This window comes from Equus caballus, chromosome 20 (genome assembly GCF_041296265.1).
Source record: "Equus caballus isolate H_3958 breed thoroughbred chromosome 20, TB-T2T, whole genome shotgun sequence".
Lineage (NCBI taxonomy): Eukaryota > Metazoa > Chordata > Mammalia > Perissodactyla > Equidae > Equus > Equus caballus.
The window spans coordinates 41,348,032-41,362,224 of record NC_091703.1 but is presented as its reverse complement, the minus strand read 5'-3'; the positions used below and the strand labels follow the sequence as shown (position 1 = coordinate 41,362,224).

The 14,193-nt window shown below is 40.0% G+C and overlaps 1 protein-coding gene across 1 annotated transcript in view; it reads left to right on the top strand.

Annotated features, from left to right (window-relative positions):
• The window catches only part of BTBD9 (BTB domain containing 9), a 381,803-nt gene that overhangs the window by 292,777 nt on the left and 74,833 nt on the right, over positions 1 to 14,193 (top strand). Inside the window, exon 9 of the mRNA XM_023624248.2 lies at positions 9,448 to 9,555. Within this exon, the coding sequence (XP_023480016.1) occupies positions 9,448 to 9,555 (108 nt within the window). The remainder of the gene's footprint in view (positions 1 to 9,447; positions 9,556 to 14,193) is intronic.

Below are 14,193 nucleotides of genomic sequence, written 5' to 3'. Positions count from 1 at the left end.
CAGCCATCCAGTATCCATCACCGGAAAGCCCAGTTTCTGTACAGGAGTTTACCCTGGTAGCTCGCCTGGAATACATTTTGAAGGATTAGTGTACACGGCATGGAGACTGGCCCCTGTGCCGGATCCACTCTGGTGAATATTCATGCCGGCACCTGGGAGGGTTATTTCTAAAAAGGCAGCTCGTGCAGAATACATTCTAAGGAGGGAGTGTTTTTCTCTTGTCTGACGATCCTTCAACCAAATAAATGTGGGAGGGAGGGGGAAGCTACTCTGCAATTCTGGTGAGTGTTTGTGAGACAGAAACAGCGTCCTCACATCTTCTGTGGCAGTGGAGAGAACCGTGACCCCTCCCCATTCAGAGCCTTTGCCTGGGCCTCCCAATCCGGGGAAAACACAATAGGTGATTCCAGAAAAAAAATGGCAACTGCCCAGTTAGCCTTTGGTCCTGTAACCCACACCAGTTTGATTTAATTACCACTGTTTAGCAGTTAGAAAAGTTAGTTATTAATGTTCAGCTGAAAACGTTTGAATTAAAACTTACGATCCCAGCTTTGAAGACCTGGATCAAGAAAACTGTACTGAGTGGCCAGTGATCAAAAGAATTCCATTGAAAAACATAATTAACCATTTTTCCCTCTAGCCATTACAAAAAATTACATAAAATCTTGCTTTTTTCCTTGCTTTTTGCCATCCTTCAAAAGATTTGTCACATAGTTACATATTAAATTGATTAATTATCTTTTGTTTATAAGAAATTACCATAGTTAGGATCCTCACGTTTATATATCTGTGGAGAAGATGTTACTATTATTATTCTCATTAATGTTTTTATTTTAATGGTAAGTCATGTACCACATGGTAGATGATGATTTGTCGGACACCTCAGACTTCAAATAGAATAATTTACTTACTCTAAATGGTTTAATTTTACAGCATTTGCAATTTATTATAGTTTTATTTTTCTGTTTTAGAGGGTAGTTGTTTTCATGTGAAAGCCTTCACAGAAGAATTTCATGAAGGAAGTTCATTAGAGAAGGACTTAAAGGGAGGAAATTTAGACGAGGTAAATATGAGAGACTGGTGGTGAGCACATCATTGTACGGGACCTAAAGGAATAAATACGAGATTTGGGAGAGTGATGGGAAGATGTCAGTAACTGAGTAGAGAGAGGACCTGAAGGAGGAATGAGCAACAGCTAGCACAGGTGGTACAGCTGAAGGAGGATGAGGGTCTGAATTGGATGGGCAAGTTTTTAAAATCATTTTCAGCAAGAGCTCAGGACTTTGTAGATTGTGCCCTGTGGGGAAAAGAAGATGATTCAAAGCTAAAGCAAAGGTTGCAACGGAGATCTGATTTGGGTGAAAAGGTCAGGCTGATAAGAAAGAGAGGGAGAGATGTAGGAAAATAGTACTGGCTGTGTTAAGAGAGACCAGAGAAGAGATTTGGTGAGAATAAAGATAAAGAGATTACGTGACTGAATAGAAAAATTTTTCCTTGTAGTTCATCCCTGCTGGAATGTTCTCTCGCCTATAATATTCAGAGTCAAGCCTTCCCACCTTGTTTTCCTCTTCCATTCTCCCCCTTTATCACCAGGTTGAGAGAATACAAAGACCTGCCTGTAGCTAAATTGTGACGGTTCCCACATACACGGATTCCTATGAAAACTTGACCCAAGGGACTAGAAAGGAGCTGTGGAGCTTATTAAATTCCTCTTTGGCTCCGCTTCTTGGTGCTTTGTAGGCTGTGTGCATGTGGGCACATATTAGCACGTGGTCAGAGGAGGGGCAGGAGGAATAAGCTCAAGAGATGAAATAACAGTCAGAGTTAATATATTTCATAAATTATCTCTTAAGTGAGACTCTCCAAAATGGTGTGGGGGTGGAGGACTGCCAGGGGGTGTTTTCAGGTTGAAATGTAATTCAGTCTATGGAGCATTAAAAGATGCTGTACCAGGATGAGCTACCTGGGTTTTGGGAAAATGATGATTTATCTGTAGTTCCCTCTCCTCTTTCTATCATTCCCTCCTGTCCTGCTCCCTGTGTCTCCTTCAGTTCAATCAGTAGAGCGTATGATGTGCTGGGGATCATAAGGAATACCAAGACTATTAGCCATGCATGCACCCTGCACTCTAGAATCATGGTCAGGGTGGTTCCTCCTGAGTGGACCTGGTCCTGAAAGCTGAAGGGGGGGTCCTCTAGATGGTGTTACACAGGGAACATGGAGCCAGGTGGTACTTTACATCCCTACCTGTTGGATGAAGACCGACACTGGGGCCATTTTATTCCACAGGAGTCATAAATGTAAGTAAAGATCCATGGAGTAAAATCCCTAACACTCAGCTGGTAGATTAGTAAATTCTGAGCTCTTTAACATGCCTGTCCCTTCTTCTCACCCCCTAATAATTTCCTGGAACTGGAGACAGGAAACAGGAAAGCTCACACACATGCTTACTGCCGCCTTCTGCATTAACAGAAGAAACTGATTCTGGCCTTTTAAGATCACAACGGCCCCTAATAGCCTTCCTAGCAAAGGAAGCTGAAAGTGAGCTGGACTTGATACCTAGTGAGCTAAGCCCTGTGGTCTGGGCAGAACCTCTCCATTTCTACCACTTAGCTGTCCTTTTCCAATCCTGTTGGTGAGCCAGAAATCGGGGCAACCTCACTGATTGTGTAGACATGTCATGATGGGGAAGCTGCTGAGATCAAGGAAGATGGCCTTGCTGGAGGGAGGGAAATTGATGATGCCAAATTTAAACACAGGGAGGGATCTGTAAAAGCTGCATACCTGCTTAGGGTGTCGCTGCCGAAAAGGTGTCTAACATAATGAGACTTCACCTTTTAAAATATAACAAGACCATTTGAAATGGTTCCCAATATTTTTGTTGCCAATATCTTGCTTAAGGAATGGGCTATATTGGAAAGAGTTACCTTGAAAAACAGGAGAAAACTGCTTTTCTTCTCAAGGGCTTTGGCTTGGACAAAATTTGCACGTATATCCACATTGAAAACATAAAATTAAAGCATTTTCATCAAATTGGACTGTGTAGTATGAAATCTAGATCATAAGCCTAGGCCAAAACTTATTTACTAATAAAGGGTTTGCCAAGTGATTGAATAATCGGTAAAAGAGTATTACTTGGGCAGTGTTTAGCCCCTGTAAGAAAATTAACCAAATAACTTAGAAAAATGAATCTGCATTGAAAGCAGGAAATGTGCTGATTATAAATTGTTTTTTTTTCCAAATGTGATAATCTATGCAAAAACATTTTGAAATGGTGAGGTCTGTGTGAATGTGAGGTGGGATTATGATTAGCTGTTCCCCATTCATTCCACACCCAGTATTTATCGAATGTGGCAGCTGCAGCCATGCTGTTTGGTAGTATGCTGTTACCTTTTTGTTATCATCTAAAACTAGAAGTTAAAAACTTAATCCCCCCAAGGAGTGAAACGATGGTCTCAATTAGCTGTTAAAAGTTGGTAGTTTTGTATTGTCTCAAATCTTTGGAAAGTTTTGTCCCATCCAGCTATCCATATAGCCACATCCTGCAGGCATATTCTCCATTGACCTTTCTCTACTTTCATAAAATTTACCTGGATTATACTGTGTCAAATGTAAGTTTTGATGGAAGAGAAAGCCCCTCCTGTTATTCTCCCCTTTCTCAGTGAGCCAGCCTGCATGGTGGAGCCCAAAAGTATCCTTTATCATCTCCTCACCTTTCTTTCATCCTGGGGCTTCAGTGACGAAACACAGAAACTGCACATACCAGACAACCAAGAGCTTGCACTTGTCCTTTCCCTCAGCGGCTGCAAAAGAATGTTGTTAGCCAGTGCCCTTATTACGTCCTCTCTTAGAGAAATCACCCCCATGTCCAAGATAAGAGAGGCTAAACAATGATGTCCTGTGACTAACGGATTTCCCAAGATCCCGTTCCCTCTGGCAAGCAGCTTGTGTCTCCCTCCTGCTGTTAGAAGAAGGCTGGTGTTCCCTTTGCCCTGAAAGGTTCTGCCCACTTAGAGGCAGGGCCCCTGTGGTGGCAGCTCCTTAGGAGTTCCCACGTCTGGAATCCGCAGGACAGCCACCTGGTCCACTTCACGCTCTTCCTAAAACTCGGTTCCAGTCTCCTGTTGAGAATCTCATTTTGGTCTTGCAGTCCTCCAGCAGCTCTGCTCAGCTTGACCTTGCTCTCCACCTGAGGAGAAAGCTGCATAATTGAACCTGTGACAGCCAACGATAAGAATCCCTCTCACCTTTGGGAAAATCCCTGTTTCTCACCAGTAAAGTTGTTCCTCTGAAGTTGTATTAATTCCTTCTGGCAGCTGTTACAAGCTCTCTCCTGCCTCTCAATAGCAGAGATTAGAATAGAGCCTCTAACGTGATGTTTGTCTTTCTGCTCCCCATTCACAAGAGTGACAACTGGACTCTTCTGAATGAGATGAAAGCACTGAAATTTCCCTTTGTGACCACACGTCTTACCTTTCTCCCTCACCTTCATGTCTATTGCATCTATTATTTTGCTCCATGACCTCCAGTCCCTCTCTATTCTGAAAGTTAGTCAGTCCCCTCTGACCTCACTTCACTCCTCAGCAGCCTAGAAGTGGTAAATAGTCTTAACTGGCCCTTCTTTTCTCTGACCCTGCACTGGATCCTCCTTGTCACTGTCAACCCTGCTTTCTTCTCTCCTGCTCACTCAGTGCTGCTCCTAGACAGACTTATAAACTATGCTGATTGTTCTGTCTTTACAAGGCCCCTTCCCTGCAGCTCAGCTGGCCCCGCCGAACCTGTTCCAAAGCCTCTGTTGCCTTTCCACCCCGCACTGCAGTCCTACCACTCTCAGCTCTACAAAGACTCTTTTTCGTACTTGGATGAAAAGATTGCCATCCAAAATGAGCTTCCTCTCCATCCCTGTTCTTCGCCTCATTGTCTCTCTGGTCCTGTAGCCATCATGTCATCTTCATCATCGGAACACCTGCTCTTTGTTGAGTACCTTTTCTGTCTCATGCACTCTGCTAGGAGTTCGTCTTAGGCCCTTTTGGTTCCAAGCTGCAGAAACCAAGTAAAGATGGCTTAAGCCATAAATGATGAGTTTATTAAAATGATTGGGAGAGTCTCACGGAACACTAGGGCAGACACTCTGGTGTCCCTCATGGGAACTAAAGTCAGATATTGGAATTCTGCCAGGAGCCCAGACAACCCTCCCTGAGCCACACTGTCTGTCGTCTTTGCTTCTCACTGCAGATGCCTTTCTTTGCTCTTTGTGCCTCTGGTGAAAGAGGGTCACCCCAGAAGGACTACATTTTCATCATCTCATTTTAAGTTGTCAACTTAAAAAAGCAAATTTGCCTGTTATTTTATCTCAAAATGAGTTTATTTGGGAATGGCCAAAAGAATTGCAATTTAGATATGCACGCTATGGTAAACCATAGGCAAATCCGGAGAACAAAGGAGGAGAGCTGCCTTTATAAAGAAAAAGGGAGAGTTGGGAGGGCCTGTTGAAAAGGAATGTCCATTGAGGAAAGTAGCAGTTCAGGGCAGCAGTGGCTTCTCATTGGCTAGGCTGTTGCTGGTTGGGGAGAGAAGTCTTCCTTCAGTAGTAAAGTAGTATTACTTCCTGTCCAAAGTGCAAGCGTTTCTCTCTTCCTGTTTGGTGTAATTGACGATGTGTGATAGGGAGTGAGAGCTTCCCCTACAGGCCTTCCTACTCCAACTTAGTTAAGGTTTCCGTTATTAATCTGCACAAAGTGAACAGGGGCAATTCAGCTAGAATCTCACATAATTGTAAATTTTTGAGAGACAAAATCTGATTGGCCCAGGATGGGTCATGTGTCTTCCTAGAATGCAGTCAGGTCTACAAACCAAACTCAGAACCCCCCATGTCCATCTCAAGGTTGGGCCAGAAACACTTCTTAGAGAGAGGAGTTACTGTGTAATGGACAGATATGCCCCAAAAAAGCCACCCCTACTGCATATGCTGTTGCAGAGAATTATAAAATGTTAGAACTGGAAGAGCCCTTAGAAACCATTAAATCTAGACCTTTCGTTTCACAAGAGATGATACTGAAGAACAAGTAAGTTAAGTGACTTACCTAATGTCATTAGTCAATACTCAGTAAATATTTGTTGAATTGTTGAATGGAAGACAGTTATTTCTAAAGAACTTAATTTCTGAAGATCTTTAATACAGAATAGTCTGTACAAATTTTTTATGTCAAAGTATCTTTGATTTTGGCTGAGAGATTAGAAATGGATTTGATGATATAAATTATTATTATTATTGTTACTAAGATCCTGGCAGTTGATCTTCCCTTAGTTGTCTGTTTTCACCCAAATGAGAAAACTCTGCAACAGCAGCAGTCATGGCCCCAGGCATCCGGTGGAGTCTCCTGTGAAAGAGGGACATTTGGAAACAGGCAAAACAGACACTTGCTGCCAGTCTAAAAGACACCAGTACAGTGCAGAAGCTGTTGATCTCAACTGTGAAAGCTCAGCCATTGTTCACAATCTGGCACAGAATTAATCCCTTAAGAAAGGGATGAAAAAAATGCCATTCAGCACAACATAGTTTGTCATCGCATGCATAATGCAGACTTTCCAATTAGAATGCTACAATTTGGAAACTTTCTTCACAGACTGATGAGAGACCAATTATTTTAAAGAAGGGAAAACTCAGTCCACTGGGTTTGCCTCGAGTCACTTCTGACTCAAGCCACAAAGACAAGAGTTTTGAAAACATATTCGCTATTGAATTTTGTATCAAAACACCAGCTAGAAGAGCAATTAGTTGCTGTGAACTGAACCCCAGTAATCAATGGTATGCAGCCGGCCAGAGCATTTATGGAAGATGTAAGCAAAATCACATCTGCTAATCAATTAAAAAAAGCCCAGCGCTTCACTGCTTTTAAGGGAAACTCCACAGTGAGAATAAGGGAAGATGGCGGAGACCACGTTTCATTTCATCAGGTGTTTCATGCAGCGCTCATTGGATAGAGGGGCTGGTGGCAACAGCTAAACACAGACCCGATCTGCATCAGTAGATCTTGGCCAGAGACTTCCTTTATTCACCCCCTTTTGAAAATGGCTTCTGATGTATGGTGAAAGTATGTACATGTGGGAGTATGTTTGAGGAACTCCTGTCAGTTAAAGTCAGAGGGAGCATGTCTGTCCTGGGCGAGCTCACTGGGCAAACATTCCCCAGCAGATTACAGGCCAGAAATATCTGTGTTGTTGCAGGTGCAAAGACATAGGAACAGACTTTGCTGGCAGGGAAAGAAGTGAAGGGAGTTGGTGGGTTTTCAGTTGTGCCTTATTAGAACAAAATTCCTCTCCATGGAAAAAAAGAAATTGAGCCAGTTTTTCCTTTCGTGTCCTTAGGCTGCGCTTACTTTTTTCAGCTGAATCAACAAAGGGGTTTTTATTCCTGGCTAAGCCTACATTCCAAGCAAATATGCATCCTGGCACCTGAATTAGAATCTCCCTTAAAAACTGCAGAGTGTAGGTGAGTCTGAGGCCTAGGCTTCATAACCTCAGATCCATCAGTGTCCCTTTTCTACTCAGAAGTCACCGTGACCCCACATTTCCTGCCCCTAGGGACTCTTAATAGAGGAATAGAGAGGAGATGTCTCAACCAGTATATGCATTTGGCTGCTGTTCAGAAAAAAGAATTTAGGCCAGGAGAAATTATTAAGGTAAAGATCGATAGACTAGGCTAATAAAAATTAATATCTTCAGCATGCAAATTACAATAGGCAGTGGATTAATATCCTTTAAATATAGAGGGCATCTTGTAAGTCATTAACAAAAGGATAAATATAAGTAGAAAATGGGTAAACTGTTCAAAGTTCAGTAATAAGTAAAAAGCTGCAAATTAATGAGATATATTTCATCTATCCAATTGGCAATATTTTTAAAAATATTACACAATATTGGTTATCATGCCCAGAAGCAGGCATTTGTTGTGCACTGCTGGTAGTGTGAGTATCGATTGGTATAGAGTTTTGTTTGGGGAGAGGGGAGTGGTGTGCAGCTGTTTTGTAATATGTGTCAAGGCCTCACATGCCTGCTCCAGGAGCTTCACTTACAGAAACTTTGAAAGGCAGTAACCATAGGTTTAGCTTAAGACTGTTCATCACAGAGTTTGCTTAACAGTGCAATATTATCAACTATGCAAGTGTTCTATAATAAGAGACTGATTAAATAAATTAAGAGACATCCATATAGTGAAATGCTATGAAGCCAGTACATATGATAAGGAAGAATATTTGATGATACAAAAAGGTGTTCATAATAGATCATTAAGCAAAAGAAGCAAGTTACAATTTGTACCATGTGTATGTGTTTATAAAATTACTAGAATTACAGGTGATTTTAAAATGATAATTTTAAATTAAAAAATTATAAAATAATTTTTAAACAATAATTTTCCTTGAAACAAATTGGAGGACTTTATAGAATAAGCTACTAGGAGATACAATATGCACACTTTAAAAATTCTTGCAATATGTTGTCACTCCAAGAATCTCTGCAAGAGCATTTATGATACTCATAATTGGTCTTCCTTTTTATCGTCTCCATATGCCGTATCTTCAGGGCAGTCTTTCTCCATGAAATATTTCGAGATCTGATTAGATCTACCCCAAAAGGGACTGATTATTTTCATCTGGATACACTGGTAGAAACACTCGCTCTTGATTATCCAGAAGGATAGGGATTATGAGAATCCAAAATCCCATTGGGGAAATAGCCTCAACATTGACTCCCAAAGAGCCTGTTACCAGGGCTGTCAAGTAAAGACAATGATTAATTAATTTGAAGGTTTTTCCTGGTTTTAATCTTGGCAGAGTTATGAATGACTTCAGCCCAGAACATGTGTGGAACACACACTATGAACAGAGGCTGCATTTGGAGTCAAATTTTTTAAAAAGAGAAAGATCTTTCTAAAAGGCTCATAATCATTCTGAGAGCCAGACAAACATAAAGCAAAAACTACACTTTTAGGTTGTTCAACATAAATATAAATTAACATAGGCTAGCTGCATAAAAATGCTGAAAGACTAGAGTAATATTCGAGGAAATGACTAATGAGGGAAATGATTCGCTTTCTTATCAGGCAAGCTGGCATAATGTAAGAGCAGAATTATTGGACACTTAAAAACAATAGTGTGGAATCCTGTCTGATTCACTCAGAGTACTTCAAGAGATTCACTACTCAGGAGAATTGAAGGGAATCAGTAGGGGTGATCTGTTTATGCTGTCTAAAACCTTTCTGAAAGCTGTGTACTGTCCCCACCTTCTCTCTTCATACTTTTGTTTGAGGATTTACTTTCTTTCTCCAGTTCCGGAAGTGTGGTGGGAAAATGAGACAGGTGGGAGGGATAGAGTAGACATAGCTTCCCTTATGCCTGCAGCCAGTTACAGCATTCATGGCATTCTTATGTTTTTCCCTTGATTCAGGTTATTACTCTGGGACTGTGACGATCGAAGCTATAGCTACTACGTTGAGGTCTCCACCAACCAGCAACAGTGGACCATGGTAGCCGACAGAACTAAAGTCTCCTGCAAGTAAGTTTTGTCATTTCAGGAGTTTATTCCAATTTAAAAGACAGTTTTTCTGATGGCTTCACAAGGTTCCAATGAAGATTCATGGAATCACCAAATTATATCCTTATTTGGACGTTGAAGATGTTCCTGTGATCCTTTACTTCAGTTTTGACTATTAAGTACTTAGATGAGAATTTATTTTATATGACCACACAAGCTTTCCTTATTTTTTGGTTTGAACTTGACTTTTGAATATGGCATGTACCTAAGCAGAGAAAAGAAAGATACTTTGCATATACAATCCTCTCTTGGGTCCTCCCACCACATCCCACTCTACATCTTTAGGACTTCTTTCTTCCCTTAGAGAATTTTGCTGATACGATACACACTTTAGTAGTTATTCTGGGAGGCTATCCTATTCCGCACCCTCATCTCATTCTCGGGGTTAGCTTTAAATATTTATCTCATCTCCGTGTTAGCTACACTGTTACCCAAACTAGGGAAAGCTTGTACCTTAGGTCGCCATAGACGAACAGAGGCATTTCATGCATATGGCGTTGGGGCTCTTTGAGCTTGCCTGGTTGTGAGGGAAGCCAGGAGGAAGGATTCTGTGGGTTCTGACCAGCCTAGAATCATGCCTAGAATGAATATTTATATGTACATATGCCCATGTGACTACCATTCAGCTCAAAATTAGCACATTTGCAGCATCTTAGAAGATTCTCTCATACTTTTTCTTAGTCATTACTTGAAAAGAGCTCAGTGCCTTTTTGTGTAGAGCCAGATTCTCTGGGAGTCAAGACAAAGCAAATAGCTGAGATTTCTTTTTTTTTAAATTGAGATATTATTCACATACCATAAAATTCATGCTTTTAGATTGTACAATTCACTGGGTTTTAGTGTATTCACAGAGTTGTGCAACCATCACTACTATCTAATGTTCCAAAACATTTTCATCACCCCAAAAAGAAACCACCTACCCATGAGCAGTCTCCTCATTTCCCTCCAGCTCCCACAGCCCCAGCACCCAATAATCTACTTTCTGTCTCTAGGTATTTGTGTATTCTGGACATTTCATATAGATGGAATCATATAGTATGTGATCTTTTGTAACGTTTTCAAGGTTGTGGCATGTTTCAGAACTTTATTCCTTTTTACTACTGAATAATATTCCATCATATGGAAATATTTATATCACATTTTGTTTATCCTTTCATCGTTGATGAACATTTGAATTGTTTACACTTTTTGGCTATTATGAGTATGGCTACTATGAACATTCCTGTACAAGTTTTTGCATGAATATATCTTTTCAGTTCTCCCAAGTGTACACCTAAGATTAGAATTGTTGGGTTTTATGGTAATTCTATGTTTCAATTTTTGAGGAACTGCCAAATTTTCCAAAGCAGCTGCACCATCTTATATTCCCACCAGCAGTATATGAGCGTTCTAGTTTCTCCACATTCTTGCCAGTTCTTGTTATTGTCTTTCTTTTTGTTCATAGCCATCCTAGTGGAAATGAAGTGACATCTCACTGTGGTTTTGATTTGCATTTCCTGATGGCTAATGATGTTGAACATCTTTTCGTGTATTTATTTGGCCAAGATTTCATAATTGCATTAATGATGGCTTCTTAATGCAATGTCTGACACTCACCATTATTATTATAGTAATTACCATATAGCATGTTTGTATTGGCTAGGGTAACACTTGCTACTATAACAAGTAGTGGCTTCAGCATTTCAGTGGCTTAACACATAGTTTATTTCTTAGTCATGTAACAGTCAGTATGGGTGTCCCTGATTGTCAAGAGGCTCCTCTCCACAGGTGAATGAGGACCCAGGGGTCTTCCTTCTTGTGGTTGTGCCGTTATCTAGTACCTCATCAGCATCATCTGCATCTAGCTGGCAGCTGGCGAGAGAACAGAGAGAACACATACCTGGTTCTAAACAGCCTTGGCCTGGGTGTAGTGAGCATAGTCAGTTGCACACTAGATGCTAGTATGACTGGGAAATGTAGTCAGTTCCTGCCTGGGCAGCCACTTCTCAGTAGAGCACAAATCTTGTAGCCACTCTGCCATAGCATAAGAAAACTAACAATTATTTACTAACTAGTATTCCATTACTTTCATATATTTTATCTCATTTTTTCCAGAATACAAAACACCTTGTGGTATATTGTCCACATTTTATAAAAGAAAATGAAGCAGGGCCGGCCCTGTGGTGTAGTGGTTAAATTCAGTGTGCTCTTCTTTAGCAGCCTGGGTTTGCAGGTTTGGATCCTGGGCATGGGCCTACACTCGTCAGCCATGCGGAGGCAGCGACCCACATATAAAGTGGAGGAAGATTGGCATAGATGTTGGCTTAGGGCTAATCTTCCTCAAGTGAAAAAAAAAAAGAGGAAGATTGGCAAAAGATGTTAGCTCAGGGCTAGTCTTCCTCAGCAAAAAAAAAGAAAGAAAGAAAGAAAGAAAGAAAATGAAGGGCTCTTTCCACTGTACCACATTGCCTCCTAGTACCCCAAATCATTACTAGAAAGGGCTAAACCAAGCTGGGTGATGAAAACTGAGAAATGAAGTGATTAACATTTCCAAGTTCCTAGAACCCTTGTTATACAATAGGAGTTCTTCAAGGCCCATGAACAACCACCCATTTATCTTTCCAGAGTCAGTGCTTATTGGGTACACAGCTCACAGGCCAGACCCTCTGCTTCCTCATCATTTACACATCTCACTGGTTACCATCATCCATCTCTTCTGTCATTTTATGTGTTGTAAATTGGATTCCTCATCTCTTTCTTTTATGTCCCCCTTGAAGGTGTTATACAATGTAGATTTTTAGCAAGAACTGGTTGACTAACTACTGATTATGTGCATATCATAATGATTTTATATTTATTTAAATGGGTATTTTTCTTGATTCAAAACCCCATTCATTCATTAGATCTTCTCCCATTAGGTCATCAGCATCCTTTTTTCCTCTTTTTAATTTTTTGTTCCCATTAGTTGGTAGATTTAGATAATTTATCTGTTTTTAAGTTTGTATGTTAGCACTTGATGCTACAGCAGTGTTTTACCAATTAATAAATAAATGATATATTGGAAGAACAAGTATAGTAGCAAGAAGGCAAGTGCCTGTTAACCCTCTAACAGTCAGTGGGGCCAAAGGTTATCATTTTATATCTCTAGGCATAACCTGAATCCTTTGTGTTTCCCGTTTTCGAGGTAGCCCTTAAGAAATATAATAGAAGATATGCAGATGATAAAAGAGGAAAGAGTTTCCTTTTTAATTAATATACTCCAGAGCAATCTTCAAGAGAGGACTTAAGAATTATAGCCTGTTTTTTATTGAAATAAAGTATGTGAGCCATGTTATAAATGAAATTCTACACGATCTTTAAGGATCATAGCGCTGCCTCTTGCTAGCATTCCACCGGGTCAAGAAGTCAGAGGACAGATTTTTGCTATCCTCTGACGAATTCCTAGGGAGTGAGATTCTCCAGCATCTGCCTTGAGTGCCTGCTCCTGGGGCAGGATACTCTCCTTTAGTAGTATCTTGAGTCCTTTCTGCTGCCGTGCGAGCTTTTCTTGTTTTGCTTTCAGGGTAAAGGCTCATTTTCTATCATAGATAATCCTGTTCTTGTATTGGCTGATTTTGGTTTTTTTCAAGCTTACTGACATATAATCAATATATAAATTATATAAGTTTAGGGTGTACAACATAATGATTTGATGATACGTATGTATTGTGAAATGATTACCACAGTGAGTTAACATCCATCACCTCACCTACTTACAATTTTTTTCTTGTGATAAGAACTTTTAAGATCTACTCTGTTAGCAACTTTCAAATATACAGTACAGTTTTGTTAACTGTAGTTACTGTGCAGTACATTACCTTCCAAGAACTTATTTATCTTATAGCTGGAAATTTGTACCTTTTGACCACCTTCACCTGTTTCCCTCCCCCGCCCCCACCTCTGGCAACCACCAATCTCTTCTGTTTCTGTAAGTTCGTTTGTTTTTTAGATTTCACATGTAAGTGAGATCATACAGTATTTGTCTTTCTCTGTCTGACTTATTTCACTTAGCATAATGCCCCTCAAGGTTTATCCATGTTGTCACAAATGCAGTGACTGATTTTATAAAATTACTTTTTACCTCTCTGTTTTCACATAATCTAATCCTGTACCATTTAACCTTATTTCAAAAGACTTCACTTTCCAATCATTGATTCCTTTTCTCTAATGTCCTCTAAATTGTTGAACCCTAAATCCATGTCAATACAGTAAGATCCTAACATCAGTTTTTTTTAATTAAAAATGTAAAACATACACATGGAAAATAATTTAAACAATAAAAAAGATGAAAGTGAAAAATAAAATTTTACCCTCTCATCTCTGTTCTATTCCTCAGAAGTAGCTACTTTTGACTATTTTTTTAGTTTTTGTAACTTCCCAACTATAAATAATGTTTTTATATCTGTGTTATTAATTTATCAGCTTTGCTAACTCCTTGCCATAAAAAAATGAGGAATTTAGCTCACTTAACCAGTCCTCATTTTTTGTTAGTTATGTTTTTCTTTTTAGTTCTGCTATTTCTTAGCTTTTAAAATTAAACAACATACTTAACCTTCTCTTTTTTGACCCATCAATTGCAGA